We start from the raw sequence: 16,544 nt of genomic DNA, 5'->3' as shown, positions 1-16,544 counted from the left end.
TTTTTTTTTTTTTTTTTTTTGTATACACATTTAGAGATCTATAGGTTATGAACCGAATCTCCCTCTGTATTATCTTGTTCTTCTAAGAATCGAGTCCTTGTGCTGGCAATGGAAACTTCCTTCTCAGCATCCACTCAACTCAATTTATTTTTTTCCAAATTGGGAAAGGCATTTTTCTCTGTAGGTGATTTTTTTTTTCCGATTCAAACTGGAAGATCTCAGGCCACCGCGACGGTGCCGGACCGTACAGCTTTCTCGCCAGCTTCTTGTTTTCTGTGACTACGAGTGTTCGAAGAGGAAGATGATGAAGAAGAAGAAGAAGAGCGCCTCCAACTTTTCTCCTTCGCCTCGTCGATTTCAATCTGTTCTTGCCGGCACTCTTTGCTACAAAATGGAGTGTTTCCTCTGCAATACAGTAAAGAAACTATCAATTCTCAGATCGAAACCTCCAAATCAGAACAAATAGACTGAAAAAACTGTTAGATCTAAACACAGTTCAACCTAAACCACTTTCCATCACTCTATCAAACCTCAACCAAAAACGACCACATAAATCCGATCTAAGCCTAATTCGACTATACTCAAGCCTCAAATTCTCAGTAACCAGACGAAGAACTCTCGATTAAAACTCAACAAAAACAGAAGCTCTTCAGGCAATGATAAATTGAACGGACCTGTACATGAAGATATCGGAGTTACGTCCGAGCGGTTTCCGGCACAGGGAACAGGCCTCGAGGAAGTGAGGTTCGTGGAGAAGGAAATCGGCGCAGCCGGCGTAGAACAGCGGCACAGTTCTCATAGTAACAGAAGGCGAAGAAACTAAAAGTTGCTAAAAAAATCGCCGGAACTGAGCAAGAATTCGAGAGCTTTTAGAGCTAGGGCAGAAGATACGATGAAGAAGATGAGAGGAAATGGAAAGCCGGGGGGAGGGAGAAAGGTTGGGTACTCGGGTCAATTTATATTGCTCTGCCAGAAGGTGGTGGAATCCCCTGCCTCGCGGACTACGATAACAAGATGATGTGGACCAAATGAACAAATTTCTTCAATCATTTAATCAAATTAAATATTGTATCAAACAAAATTATACTTAATTATTATTTTTTAATTCAAGTGATAATATAAATACATAATAATACTTAATTACAGCTGAAACACAGCCATTTTAAAGAGGGAATCAATTCAAACTCGAATTTTCAAAATTATTATTATTATTATTATTATAAAAATAAACTCAAATTTACTTAAATAAAATGAATATCCTAAAATTTATGAAAATTAGTAATTTATACAATTATTAATTAAATTATAAAATTTATACAATTATTGATTTTAGTTTTTTTTAAAGCAATACAATTCGTAGAGTATAAATTACATGGATTTTGATTGGTTGCAGCATGCGAAGCAGCGGATAATTGCCCAATAAAATAAAATAAAAAAATAAATAAATAGTTAATGGATGGTTTTCCCTGTTCCGGGGTGAAAATCATTGGCCATACATAAGTGCATGCATCCTTTTCCCAAACCCGATGGGCCAAAATAAAATAAAACTTTATTTATTTATTTATTTATCAATTTTAGAATTCGGTCCTCCATCTTTTTCATATTCCACATTTCACCCCAAAAGTTACTATATTTATCGTCAAGTGGGGGAGTGCGCATTTATATATAAAAAAAAAAACAGAACCAGGTAGGTCCTGTATTGCAAATCTTAATATAATATTCCATTATTTTTTTTTATTGCATAATATTCCATAATCATGGGGTATTTAAATGGGTTGAAAATGACTATTAATGTAAATTACAATAAAATAAACATTTTTTAATTCAATGAATATTTGTATCGTTTTCGTTTAAATTTTATCGTGTGAATATTGCTTATTTTGTTATTTCAATTATGCACGAGTTCTTAATTTGCTAATAGATTAACATTACAATATATGATAATATTTAACGATATTTTAAAATATAATAAGGTATGGATCATTAACGAGTATTTTAATATTTGACACTGACTATTTTAATATTTTACACCGGCTATGGTAATGAAATTCAATGTCACGTAGAAATCTGAATATTTGGACGAAAGTTAGGTTAAGCAAATGAAAGGGGCCGATTATCTTTTCCAACCCCTTATTTTCTCGAAAAATGGAATCTTTTGTTGAACCCGAGTTACTTGATTGAGTTATCCATTCAGTATCGAGCAAATAGAACAAACAGATATAGAATTAGACTAATCTCTAAAGGCTTTTTTTGGGTATTAATCAATGTCCTCCCAGGAAACATGCGAAACAGATGAATAATCACAAGGAGGCTGTATATTATTATTTTTATTTTTTTTTGAGTTAGGAGTATTATTCAAAGGTTCCTTCTCCGGTGGAACAAGTATAACAAACCATGATGTCTTTAACAACGACATAATATTTATAAAATTAATAAATTTTTATTTAATAATTGAGACAGCTGGAATTTTGCAATTAATTATTAGCTTATCCCGCAAGTTAACATCTCTTAGTATAAAGATACTTCTACGTAGTCAATAATAAATAAATAAATATATTGATCAAAATATTATTTTAAAATTTTTTTAATTTAGTCCTTAAAAAATTATCATTTTGACCAAATTTAATTATTTGAATATATTTTGTATAAAGAAAATAGCCCTAGGGACTATTTTTCGATTTAATTTAATATTTATTAAAAGTATGATAAATAAAAGTAAATATTTAAAAATAGATATAACAAAATAAAATACGATCCTAATAATATTTTTAATCTAATATATTAAGTAAATTAATATATCTCATTTAGCAACCATTTATTAGATTTATTTTAAATGTAATAGGTATAATTAACATTGTAAACATCGATTTATTACTAAATAATAATGAATATATATTAAAATAAAATAGATATAATGAATGACGTGTCGAGAAATATCATATCACGAATAATAATTAGTGTATCGTGAATTTCAATGTTTAAACGGTATATTTTAAAAGAAAGTAATAATTTTTTTATTTTAAAAAATAGTTTAAGACTTTGAAATCAAATTGATATGGTGATGTGAGGGACCTGAATAAAATATTGGGATAAAATCTTGGGAAATTATAGTGTCAGTATCACGAATGAATGTGATAATAATAAATACCAAGAAAATGTAGGCAAAAAGAGGTATTAACATAAAGTTGGAGGCTCTTTTTGCAAATAATGTGAGCTTAGCTCATCTCAATTTTAGTTTACCCTTATGAAGTCCATAAATTACAATAGAGCCATAGCTTTGGAGAAATTTATTAACGTTGTTGAATTTGGAAGTTAATGGCATTGAAGTAATTAGGTGGAAAGAGTTGGGAGAGAAATGGAAAAAAGAGTCTTCGGCTTATCTCGAATAACTTCTTTCAGCCGTTTTCGTTCCTTAAATGTACAGTGGGCCCAAAACGACATAATTGGTAACTAGAGGGGCAAAAAGGTAAAAAGAGCAAAGAGAGAAAAAAAAAAAAAGTGGATGGAATCAAAAAGAGGGTTTGGAGCTGACTGGATGGTGGGACCCAGAAAGAGAATGAGAAAGACGATAAAACGCCAGCAATGCAGTGGGCCCCATCTGACCCCGTAGCCTCGCTGGCTCGGTTCTCAAGGTCCTTGTCCTGTGGGGCCCACACCCATCTGCCCGCATCCATTCGGGCTGAAGCGGTCTGTAGTCACCCTCGCCAATAATAAGCTGCCCGTTACACGTGGCGATGATTCGAGACGACTGGACATGCAGATTCCGGGAATCCAAAAAGCAGAAGATCAACGGTTAAGATTGCGCCACGGTTGAGAGCATGGACTAATAAATAAAGAACTTAAATTATTAAAAATATGAGATCGGGAGGATTATATTTCATGTGAAGTTCGGAAATTAAAAATTCAAAAATATTTTTTTAAGTCAATGTGGAATAAGTTTTTAATAATAGCGAATAATATATATCCACGTGTAGGTTTGTGATAAGGGCATTTACGTTTCAATTCTCAATAAATTTTAAATTAAATAAACAATAATTGCAAAAGACAGGTGGGGTTTCAATGGTACAGGACATTTATGTTTCAATGTCTCGACAGCTCGTTTTCTTTGTTTTTTTTAAGCATATAATAATTATTGTATTTTTTAATAAATAAATAAATAAAAAGATATATAACCAGTTTAATAGAGAGAGCTGTGTTTCCTTTTAAATACTTTGAACTATATTGGCGTATTTGGAAATTCTGAAAATAATTCATCTGGTCATTTGTAAAACAATTTTAAATATAGAAATTTATGTTTATTCTATTAATTTCAAGGTGAATATTTAGCTATATAATCTCTTCATTTAATTAATTATTTTTAATTAAAATAAATAATTAAAAATGTATGGTCAAAGAAGAATATTTATGGATTTATATAGCTAACATTTGAATAAATATACAAAATTGTACCAAACGTGAATCCCAATTGAATTGTTCAGACTATGATGGGCTCCAAGTTGTCTATGTAATTAAGGGGCCCAAATGGCCCAACAGGCCCAGGGCTCAACCAAAGCCCAATAGGAAGCCCACGTTCAATTTGGGCCAACGCCCATAAACATTACAAATTATATATATAAATATATATATATATAATTTATTTATTTAAGATTATTATAATTTCTGTATAAGGCATCAATCAGTAAAGGCTTTTCAAAAAATTTCCATGTTTGTGAGCAGCTACAAGGCCAAGCAAAAAACCATCCTGCTATGATTATTTGTGAATGACTTCAAATTCAACACAGACAGGTAAGCTTAAGATGATGGTCGGGTCGAAGACGACTCAAACTGTCAATGAGGCAGTGTTATGGAGGAACATACAATTGGAAATAGATAAACAGAAGGGAGGCCAGTTTACGAGCAGAGGAAACTATCCTGTAATGGCAGCGTTCAAGGCGCTGTGCACGTCAATGCCGATTTGGGCTTCGGCTTTCTCCAAGTCTGTTGAGGCAGAATTTAACTTCTGGGTGAATTCAGCAAGACCCTTCTGTACTTGGCTGGTGTCGATTTGCTCTACGGGTACAGCTTCGACAGCGATTATGTCAGCGTATGAGTTTCCATGGATGAATGCGAAACCACTGCTGACGAAGTACTTTTTTGTGTCGTTCCCTTCATGCACTGATAGAACCCCTGGCTTCAACTCTGCTATTGTAGCAACATGACCAGGAAGAACACCCATTTGCCCAGTTGTTGCTGGAATGATGACCATGTCAACCTGTTCAGAATGGGGGGAGAAGAAAATTTTGAGACGAGAAATAGATGATCTGACTGCAAATTTTGGGTTCCATTGCAATTTGGATATTTTATCATAGCATAGCAGTTCTGAAGATGAAAGTGTGAAGCCTTTGACCCACTAGAATCTACCTTTATATTAGAATCTACCTCTATGTAACAGCTCAAGCCCCACCGCTAGCAGATATTGTCCACTTTAGACTTCTCCTTCAGGTTTTTCAAATGCGTCTATCACGGAGAGGTTTCCACACCCTTATAAAGAATGTTCCGTTCTCCTCTCCAACCGATGTGGGATCTCACAATCCACCCCCATTCAGAGTCCACCATCCGGTGTCTGGCTCTGATACCATTTGTAATAGCCCAAGCCCACCGCTAGCAGATACTGTCCTCTTTGGGTTTTCCCTTTTAGGCTTGCCCTCAAGGTTTTTAAAACGCAGTCTACTAGGGAGAAATTTCCACACCCTTATAAAGAATGCTTCGTTCCCCTCTCCCACCGATGTGGGATCTCACACTTTGTCTTTCTAGAAGTTGAACCAAATACAAAAATTGGATTTGAATTTGAGAAAAAATTCAACCTCTCGTCACTTGGGGAAGAGAAATGAACAATTACGTCCAATCAATGCCAGACAATAATCATAATAAACTTGGAAGCATAAACTTTGAGTAACTTCTAGCAGCCCAAGTTTACAGACAACATACTCTTCTCTTTTTAATCAACTCATATCCATTTAAATGTACCATTCACTGCTTATTTGGGTCGGGCGATGGGAAGAACCAAAGAATCTTTGAGAGAAATAGTTGGTATGACTTAGTTTCTAGCCTCTTGATGGCATTTCGCCTCTAAATTGTTTTGTAGTCATTCTCCCTTTGTTATTCAAACGAATTGAAGGTCTGTGATCTCTTTAATATTTCGTATCCCTTTGATCCTCATCTCTTTTGTACATGTTCTTTAGCTACTATAATGAACAGGGTTTCTTGTCACTAGTAGCCTCTCATGGATTTTTAATACCGACGAGATAGAATATGTAGCTACCCGTTAGAGGATATTTCCCCAATAACTAAGCACCAAAGACCACCTTAATTTCTGCACAGCTTGGTCTAAATCTTAACACTACTGACACAAGCATTGGGTACAACAAGCCTAGGCTACCGGAAAAGCAGATTTAGCAGTTCTTTTTACTGCATAACAATGACACTTGGAGGGTCCTTGATCATGAGAGAAGATCATGGCATTTGCAGTAATTGTATGATCTCATCTGAGCATCACCATGTCCATGAGTATAAAAAGAGAAATGCCAAACATCCTCCAGTTTGATCAGACAGTACAGGGAAGCGATGCCATAGACCAAATTCAAAACAAAAACAAGAAAATCAAATCCATGATCCGCACTCATTATCTAAGGAAATTCATCTTTCATATCGAGAGTGGAGAATACAATAAACAGGCTTCCTGCGACCTGAGCCGGATAAAATCCATTTCTAGTTCAGCATTTGCAACCACGGAATTGAAATTCTTACTTTACGTTGATCATTTCCCCTAACATTCGATTGCAATAATTACGAAGGTTCAAAGCAATCAAGGACTCATAATTTCACATAAAAATTGGTACTAAAAATTAATCTAGTATCAAAACAAGAAAATGAAAATTTGACAGAAGATCAAATAAAATACAGCAAAAATGCATGATCATACACAATATTCAACACCTGAAACACGCACAAAAAAAGAAGAGAAAAAAAAAAAACTCATTAACAACTCTAACCTCTTTGGCCGAGAGCTCGGAGGCATAGGGAAGCACGAAATTGACAGTGAGCTTACTAGGGATAGAAGAAGGCGTAGCAGGTCGAGGAGACATGAAAGAGAGAGGAGTTTTAGGAGGATCAATATTAGGGATCATCTTCTTCCAGGCGGCGACAAAGGCATCGTCGGTGGAAGAGGCCGCCGGCAGATCGGCAGAGAAGGATCTAGTCCTTGCAGAGAAATGAGAACGGGCCAAAAGGCTGGAAGCTCGTCGGAACATGGCGAAGAGTGTAATGTGTCGCTCGGCTCTCGCAAGGTCGGAGAGAAATGAAGAAGAAGAAAGAGAACTGAAAGGGTTCCGCTGGCGCTGTTTGTAAGCTGAGAAAATGTCGGAACTGCCGAAACCATTGCGAATCGGAGCCACATAGACAGCCTTCTTTCACTATTTTAGTGGGCTTTCAATACTTCTTTTGGGCCCATAATGAGTTTCCTTTTGTGGGCCTATTAGGCTTTGGGCCCAACAGGAGGTTTCTTCTAAGGACCGAGATAATAAAAATTTTATTTTTTAAAAAATATAGCGGAGAATTTATTATTAAAATAAAAGAAAAATTATGACATCATTTAGAGTATCTGTTTAAGTTAATTGTGTAAAATTAATTATATAAATTATTTTAAATATATTTTTTAAATTAAAATAAATTATGTCGCCGTAAATAATATCACGCGCACCTCTAATTCTTATATATCATTCAAACGTCAAATTCTATAATTTATTTTAATTATATATATATATTAATAAGAAAATTATGACATCATTTAGAGTATCAGTGTATAATTAATTATATAAATTATTTTAAATATATTTTTAAAACTGAAATAAATTATGTCGTTGTAAATAATATCACGCGCACCTCTAATTCTTATATATCGTTCAAACGTCAAATTCCATAATTTATTTTAATTAAATATATATATATATATATATATATATTATAGTTGCATGGTGGTGGGTTAGTTTGACCATTAAATTGTGTGGGCAATGGGCATCAAATTTGAGTTGGTATAGCAATTTCACATTAATATTAAATTGATAAGACATTGGAAATGAATGACATATGTTAGAGGCTAGGGGAACTATCTACCTAATGCTATTTTCTTTTCGAACAACCTATTGTTATACGATTTAAATTTTGACACGTGGCACGTCATTTAAAGAAATAAATTTTATCGATGGGTCGGTTGGGTTTTTGCTAAATATCGAGTTCGATTGGTATAATGTCGTACGAGCTCGTATTAAATCTTAACACGTGGCATGTCGCTTCACATAAATAAATTTTATCGATAGATTAGTCGGATTTTGTTAAAGGTTGAACTGAATTGGTACAGTATCGCCTAAGATGTTATTAAATCTCGACACGAGGGACATCACCGACAATTTTGGAGGTAAAAATTATTTAAAAAGAAAAATGATATTAGAATGTCTTTGGTGAACGCCCATTGTACTTATATCCAATATGATAAACATTGATTTTGGTGAACTAATGGATAATGTTGGTTTTGACTATTAAACCCAAATATTTAAGGGATTTGTAGTAAAAATTCCGCATATCTTTGTCTGTCCTACGTGGAAACTTCTTATAATATTTCTTTATTTTCTTTTTTTCTTTTAATTCCAAATAATTAAAATTTAATGACGGTATTCGGTATTCGTTGCGGTCTTGATTGTGGATGAAGTGGCATCAGTCTCGAACCTTATTAGGGTTTGACTTTGAACTTGTCTATCGTTATGCTAAATGAGCCTAAGAGTTAAACCAAATGCAACCTAAATTTCTGGTTAGCCTCGAGCTACTTGAGTTGGCTCGTTTTCGTTTCATGCTTCTTGGATCCGTTTTGTTCTCTATTCTTGTGTTGTGGTAGATCAAATTTTTTCTCGTAACTTACAATATCACTCGTTTGATGTTTGTTGATTCTATTTTCTTTAATGTTGTGTGTTACAAATTCACGAACTCTTAAAAGTATATAACGAGTTTCTCAACGCTTGATTTTACACAAAATCAATAACTCGAGAGCATCAACTTTAAAGATAAAACGCAAATTCACTATGGAAAAAACTTCACCATTTTGGTTATCACATAAGAAAAAGGGCAACATTGGAAACTTAATACACCGCTAAATTTGAGCGGGAAAAGTGAATTAAAAAAATTACTTAATGAGAGCACCTCAATCTTTAAATCGGAGAACGTCAAACTCTACTCGGGCTATACTAGGCTTCACCTCCGATATTAAGGAGTTCGAGAGCACGAGGGAATGAGCTTTCATTCTCGGGACCACCTCGTTACTCGGCTCCTCTCTTGAAGATATGAGGAAAAAAAAGCAGGTTGAGAGGAACCAATAAAAAGTCAGAGTAGAGTCTCGTACAATCTTCTCGTTCTAATTTCATTTCTTTTACATTTTTACCCTAAAAAAGAAAAAAAGAAAAAAAAAACAAATTTGAAAGGTAATTTAATAAAAATAAATAAAAATAATAAACATTTAATATTAAAAAAAATATAAAAAAATTAATAGTTTAAGGTAAGAAAAGGGAGACATGGGAGGAGTGGCGATGAAGCAATGGAATACACAGAATCCCAAGTGCGTGGAAATGGGAAACAAAACAACATTTTTGATCTGTCAAAATTCCATTTTATTATTATTATTATTATTTTAATTTTTTAATTTTCAACGCAGGTAATGATGAGTTTATGGATTAATTTTTTTTACTAAATTAAGAGAATAAGAATCCTGGATATACGCTTTTATTTTAATTACTTTATATTATTAATCATTTTTCTTTCCTCTAATTAATCATTTCCAAAGTTTCAATTTCAACGTCAACCGATAATGTTTTAAAACGTGTTTATTAAGGAGAGATTTCCTCATCTCTGTAAGGAATGTTTCGTTTTTATCCAACTGATACGAGATCTCACAATCTATCTGTTTAGGGACCCAGCATCTTCGCTGGCACACTGTTCGGTATCTAGCTCTACACTATTTGTAATAGCTCAAACTCACCGCTAATAGATATTGTAATTTTTGGACTTTTCCTTCCTGATTTGTCCTCAAAGTTTTAAGACGCGTCTGTTAAAAGAAAGGTTTCCACGAGAATTTCAGGAATAAAAAAAAAGTTTAAGGAAAGATAATGATGGATTACAAGCTTAATAATGCGATTACTTTTATTATTATCTTCCTAATTATCCGCTATATTACCTCTTTATATTTATATATTTATTTATTTAATTACAATAAAAGAAATTAATTAAGAAAGGATTAGGTGCGGGCATGTGTAGAGTTAAACCCTAGGGATGCATTTATTATTCACACCTATATTTTATTTAATTAAAAATAATGAACATTGGCAGGTGTGAAATTAAATTAACCGTATTAAATGCTACACCACCAAATAGACCAAAAAAATGAGTTAAAACGGGGAGTTTTATTACTTCATAATATTAAAAAAAAAAAAAAAAAAAAAAGAGTCTAAAAAACCTACGTATAATTCATGATTAATAAAAATTAGTATTTTAAAGCTAATTTTATTTTTTTAAATATTTTGATTATTTTTTAAAGATTACTTTTGATTATCTTACTAAACATTATAACAGCTTTGAAAAATACAAGTAATAGACTACTTCTTGTTCACTCCAAAATATTCCAAAGAAGTGTGAATAAAACAAACTCATAAACAAAATTAATTTTATTTTTAAAATATTACATCATATATAAATCAAACGAGTGAATGAAATAATTCTTCGTGTACTCGATCATCTCTTTGAACGATGATATTTATTTGTCGGAACTATCCAATCATTTAAAGAATTATAGAGTTTTCGCATGATTATTTTTTCAAGTTTTAATACATTTCTATTTTTAATTTTACCTATAAATTATAATATATAATATATATAGAAAGATTAATTTTATTATTTATTATTTTTTAGAAAGGTAATTATTCAAATTAAAAGTTGACAATGAGCTATATTAAATTTTATATGCATGTGAGTTTTACAAATTTCAGTAAATTCAATAGAACAAAATTAAAGGGGAAGAAGTCAAAAATTGAAGTTTTTGTTTTTTTCTTTTATAAAAAAAAATCTGAAAAACATTAGATTAAAATATAATAAGACTTTTTCTATAATAATATGTTAATTTATATATTTTAAATAAATTTTAAATTTAATATTTTTTTATTAATTGTTATTACTATAAAATTTGAAAATTAGTATTTTTTTTTATAATAAATTTCAATAAAATGTAAGTTGGAATAATTAGATTTAAAATTAAATATTTAATAATATATGAATTAAAGAAAATTAGCAATCATTTTCCATCCGACTCACTCGCATATCCAAAAAAAAATAATAATAAATAAATAAATACGTGTCACTTGTTTTTCTCAATCCATCTCTCACGTGCATCTCACGTGTATTTCTCTTTGATCCCTTAAGGTTAAGGAAACCGAGAGACCTGCCCAAAAAAACTGACCGCGGCATTTATACTGTTTCCATCTCCTCCATTTTTGTTTCCCTCTCCTCCATTTTTTTGTTTTCTCTCTCTAAAACAAGAAAAATTGCTGCAATGGCTTCTCCACCGCCGCCGTTGCCGGACGCCTTTGGAGGCTCCATCATTGACTACGTTTCATCCTCTCCTCCTCTCCCTGCGGCGACGGTCGTGAGTCACTCTTCTTCTTTGAAGAATCTGAGTCCGAGCATCTTAATCATTCTTACGGTTCTCGCTTTGACTGCTTTTGCTTCGGTGATTCTTTGCCTCGTTCTTCGATACCTTAACCGGCGATGTCTTCTCCGCCTCTCTGCCGTGCCTGGATCGTCGTCGACGTCTTCGTCGTCGTCTGTTTCTAGGCGCCACATCATTCCAGTTGAGCAAAGTGCTGTTCGATGTACCAATTCATTCTCTCCGATCGACTCGCTTCCTCTGTTCTCTTTCTCCTCCGTCACGCGCCGTTCTTCAACTGCCGTAGCCGATTGCGCCGTTTGTTTGTCGAAATTTGAGGCAGAGGATCAGCTTCGTCTTCTTCCTCTCTGTTGCCATGCCTTTCACGCGCAATGCGTCGATACCTGGCTTCAATCGAACCAGAGTTGTCCTCTTTGCCGCTCCGCCATTTTCGCCTCCGAATCCGACGTAATGAAGGCATCTATGGCATCCTACGCCGCCGAAGGTCGCGGCGGAGACAGTTTCAGGCTCGAGATTGGCAGTATTAGCCGCAGACAGATCCCTTCCGAGTCCGGCGAAGGGAGGAGGTCATATTCGATAGGATCGTTCGATTATTTCGTGGAAGAAGATTCTGAAGTAAACTTCACTCATGCGCACCGGAGAAGCGTCTCCGATAAGGAAGACATCGAAGCTCCCGTATCGGCAGTGTCTACAGAGCAAAGCCTAGCAGCGGAAGTCGGCTCGGGAAGAAATTGGCTGAAGGACTACGTCGACAGGCTCTCCAATTCCGTCTCTTCTCGTGCACTGTCATTCCGAGGCTCCGGCAGGTTCTTCACTGGAAGTAGCCGTCGGAGTGAGGTAACCGTCGTGGGAGATTGGGAACAGGAGAACAGTCGCGTCGGAGAAGAAATAAGCGAGCTATTCCGATGGTTTTCAGGGGTATGATCGTAATTATCACATCTAGTTACCCTACAACGCAGAGGATTTGCAATTTTGGTTATCGGCGGCCGGTACGCAATTTTTCCTTATTGAAAACGAACGGTCAAGATTCCTCCTTCTTTTTGATCCTTTTGATTATGTCAACGGCTGAGATTAAAGCTGGTAATAATACACCAAATATCACCTAGTTGGCATTTAATCAAAAGCTCAAAAAGATTGGTGAGATTTTTCTGTTCCTTCTTTCCTTCTACCTCGTTTGGCTGAGATTTAAAGTAAATAAAAGTTTCCCATCGTGGCAGTGAAGCCAATAAACAACAGTGAACTCATATTTCATGAAAAACGCTAGCAGATCAGGGGCCTTTTTGGCAATACACATCTGAATTTTTATTTTTAAATTTCCACATACATATATAAATTCCATTTCTTCTTTCTTTCTTTCTTTCTTTCGTTATTTATTTCAATTATTTCCTGAATTAATTATGGTGTAAAATGTTGTTGATATGTAATGAATGATTTAGTGTACGGTGAGAAACACTGATGGAAATGAGAGCAATATGGTATGTTGTCCCAATTGCTTAGGAATCATTGCTTTGCTTGCTTGTGGAAATTGTAAGCCAAAAAAGAAAAGAAAATAGGAAAGTGGATTGCTCAAAATAAAAAGAGGCCAAGATTATAGGTACCCCCTTGGGCTTTCTCAGATTCTTTAAGCTACTTCTATCAGCTAAACAAAAATCTCTCCTTTAATTCTCCATTTTTTCTTTTGAGAATGTTTCATGTTTTCCATGATAGGTCTTATTTGTATACACATTCTTCCTATTTCTTCACAAATACAGATATTCTTGGGCTTACTTTTTCATGGGAAAAGAAAGAATTCTAGGTTAAACTTTATAATCCTATTTTTCATAAGCACTTAATAAATTTTAAAATTAGTTATAAGCTATAAATTTGAAATTTTCGGGAACAAATGAACACAAAGTTCTTAATTTTATGATATTCATGAGAATTTAAATGGAAAGAAAAAAGAAAAAGGAAGAGAATTTATTGAGAAAAACAAGAAGGTATGAAAAGAGTCAGAATAAATTAAACCAATAACAGATAGTACAAATGAATTGAATTTTGGGAATTAAATTTGTCACATGCAAAATTCACTTTTTACGTTTTCCAAAAAAAGAAAAATGAATGTTGCCATGTACGGATTTCGTCTCTATGTAATTCCAAAAAGTAATTAATTAGTAGAAAATAAACCAAATACATTATTTAAATAACCATTAAAGTTAAATAATAAATAAATAAAATGGTTGACAAATCCATTGTCAAAGGGTTGAAAATAAAAAAAGTAAAATAAAACTCACATCTCAGCCACTAATTCTGCTGAGTCATGTGGGATTGGCTTTCCAAATTTCTTTTATATTTTAAAAGTTAAAATTATAAAAAAAAAAGACTTGAATAAATTTTCATATGATTGGCTTTGAATATTTCTAAATGAAAATATTTTATTGCTTATTAAAGCCAAAAATAATAATAATAATAAATAAAAAGTGGAAATATAAACGATTTGGTGACTGGTTTTTAGAAGGTGAAAGGGGGAAAAAACAAAGTAGTTGAATTGGGACAGTTAGTTTGGATTTGGAAAACAATCCAAGGCGGCTACCTGTTTTCATCTGCACATTCCGCAGCTTCCAATTCCGTATTTTTTTCTCTTAATTTATAATGCCAAAAATGGAGTTTCTAATTTCTATTCTCGACAAAAAAAAAAAAAAAGAAAAAGAATTTGGTAATAATATTGAAGCTAAATTTTAAATTTATGGAGAAATAAAAAATATATATATATATATATATTCATACCCTACCATAAAATTGAATAATATAAAGATTGGATTAATTCTATTTCTAGTAGTCGTATTTATAAAATCAATGAGACCATAATTTAACTAGCATAAAATATAAGAAATAAAAATTGTGAAAAAAAAATTAATTAAGGATTTTTATAAATGAAGTATTATTGAGGTTATTATTTATTTAATTATTTGTAAGGATCATTATCTAATGATGTATCGATCCTTTCCTAACAAAAAAGAACCTTAGAAAGGTTGTATGATGAACAAATCCACATGCAAAATTGGGAATAAAGTATGGAAGTCAATTGGTGGAATTTTGCAGATATTCTTAATTAAGAACCGTTCAAATTAAAAACTGAATATTAAAATTAGTTAGATCTGTGGGATTTGACTTGGATTTTGTTAATTGTTTTATACAATCAAATGAATTATGGTTTTAATCTTAATCATATAATATCTTTTTGGATCAAAACAATTACTAAAAGGATAGACATTTAGTAAAAACAAAAGAACTATCAAACATAATTTGAATTACATAAAGTCTTTAAGTTTATGGAATCCTATTATTCCTAAATTTTTATGACTCAAACTATCCAAAAATCAATAATTAGACCAAAATTATTCATTTATTTGAAAAGGGTTTTACATTCTCTAGGGAAAAAAAGTATAAAAAAAAATCATTTATTCTTGATGTTCTTCAGCTTTGTTTTGAAGGTTGAGTAATTTTTAAAATATAATTTAAGGTATTTTTCCTAATGAGAAGAACTGATATCTTTATACGGATCACACAGAGCAATAAAGACAAAAAACAAAGATCAGATATTGCAGAAGCAACAAGCAAATGAGAATCAGGGAAGAGAACTAATCTGAGTGAAGATATCTGATGTTGATCTGATTGTAGTGTTGGAGGAAGCTTCTCTACTCAACCACAGCTAACAAATCACCAGCTTTGCAGAAACAGTGCTTAGAATCTGTGCCCAAATCCAGCTGACAAACCACCACCAACATTCCAAATCAATCTAAAAATATAATATAATCGAGAAATCAATCATTAAATTTATAAGTTGGGTTCGTTTATTGAGTATAGCTCAATAGATAAAATAATAATTACGCTCATTCGAATTTGTTTGCTATGTGTTAACAACGAATATAAGGAGGTTATAACTAAAGTAGAACTAAGAGAGGCTACTACGGTTGTATCTTGATCCCGAGTATAGCTCATTTAATTCATTGCTTTCATTTCGAAATCCGAAATGGAGAGAAGCAGAAGGAAAAATAATGTGCAGGGAAAGCAGAAAGATGAACATGAATAGACTTTATGACATGAATAAGAGGGTCAGCTAACACGCAAGATACAACTTAGAAGCCAAGACTTCCAAGGATGCGTCGCCAAACCATTCATGTTTCCTACAAAAGCATCTCTAGTAACAGTCTCATACAGTGATTGATGTAATAATTTAAACCAACCAACCCTATGACCAGATTTTTTGAGCCAAGAACTTTTTGGACATCCAATTCTAAGAGGAATGGTGCATAGACAAACTCAATTCAAACAAATTTATAATCCATACTAAACCTATGATCAGATTTCTGAGTCAACGAGTTTTTTTTTTCTTTTTTTTTTTTCCACTTTTAACAATCAAAGATATGGTTAAAAAGCAACATCCATCCGCATTCTTGATTGCAGCACATTTGTGGTATGATACCCAATAATTGAAAAGCAAAGCTGGACCATAAATAATTGAGAGAATATTCAAGCCAATATGATGACTCCACCAAACCAAACGACTTACCTGACAAGCATTTATATCGGATATAATAACTCGGAAGGTAATAGACAATACATCAAACAAATTCTACAAATTCATTCGCAATTTTTGTTGAGCGTGAGATTACCTCAGGGCGCTACTCAAGACGAACGAGTATACTCTATCAGCTTGAGGAACCACCTTAAATCCAAAAGCATCATAAAATGCCAATAATAAGCATTAAAATCAAGTTCATGAGTTCAATAACACAAAAGAAAGAAAAAAAAAAAAAAAAAAAAAAAA

At 33.0% G+C, this 16,544-nt stretch overlaps 4 protein-coding genes across 4 annotated transcripts in view; 1 reads left to right on the top strand and 3 right to left on the bottom strand.

The window, feature by feature from the left end:
* Nucleotides 1–21: 21 nt before the first annotated feature.
* Nucleotides 22–943, bottom strand: LOC111432014. Its single transcript, XM_023068806.1, has 2 exons — nt 675–943; nt 22–405 (listed from the first exon to the last, which is right to left on the bottom strand). The coding sequence occupies exons 1-2, from the start codon at nt 797–799 to the stop codon at nt 219–221; spliced, it is 312 nt and encodes a 103-aa protein (XP_022924574.1). The 5' UTR covers nt 800–943; the 3' UTR covers nt 22–218.
* A 3,743-nt stretch (nt 944–4,686) lies between these two features.
* LOC111432026 (ATP synthase subunit delta', mitochondrial-like) lies at nt 4,687–7,414 on the bottom strand. The gene is made up of 2 exons (XM_023068816.1): nt 7,032–7,414; nt 4,687–5,251 (listed from the first exon to the last, which is right to left on the bottom strand). The coding sequence occupies exons 1-2, from the start codon at nt 7,287–7,289 to the stop codon at nt 4,907–4,909; spliced, it is 603 nt and encodes a 200-aa protein (XP_022924584.1). The 5' UTR covers nt 7,290–7,414; the 3' UTR covers nt 4,687–4,906.
* Nucleotides 7,415–11,623: 4,209 nt separating this feature from the next.
* LOC111431823 (E3 ubiquitin-protein ligase ATL4-like) lies at nt 11,624–13,189 on the top strand. The gene has a single exon (XM_023068525.1). It carries the CDS (start codon nt 11,624–11,626, stop codon nt 12,659–12,661), a length of 1,038 nt encoding a protein of 345 aa, XP_022924293.1. The 3' UTR covers nt 12,662–13,189.
* Nucleotides 13,190–14,986: 1,797 nt separating this feature from the next.
* The window catches only part of LOC111431822 (10 kDa chaperonin 1, chloroplastic-like), a 2,448-nt gene continuing 890 nt past the window's right edge, over nt 14,987–16,544 (bottom strand). Inside the window, exons 4-5 of the mRNA XM_023068524.1 lie at nt 16,390–16,442; nt 14,987–15,480 (exon numbers count right to left, since the gene is read on the bottom strand). Of these exons, the coding sequence (XP_022924292.1) occupies nt 15,426–15,480; nt 16,390–16,442 (108 nt within the window). The 3' untranslated portion in view covers nt 14,987–15,425. The remainder of the gene's footprint in view (nt 15,481–16,389; nt 16,443–16,544) is intronic.

Source organism: Cucurbita moschata, unplaced genomic scaffold (genome assembly GCF_002738365.1).
Source record: "Cucurbita moschata cultivar Rifu unplaced genomic scaffold, Cmos_1.0 Cmo_Scf00037, whole genome shotgun sequence".
NCBI classification, from domain to species: domain Eukaryota; kingdom Viridiplantae; phylum Streptophyta; class Magnoliopsida; order Cucurbitales; family Cucurbitaceae; genus Cucurbita; species Cucurbita moschata.
The sequence above is the reverse complement of the archived record's forward strand: the minus strand, read 5'-3'. Positions and strand labels throughout refer to the sequence as shown.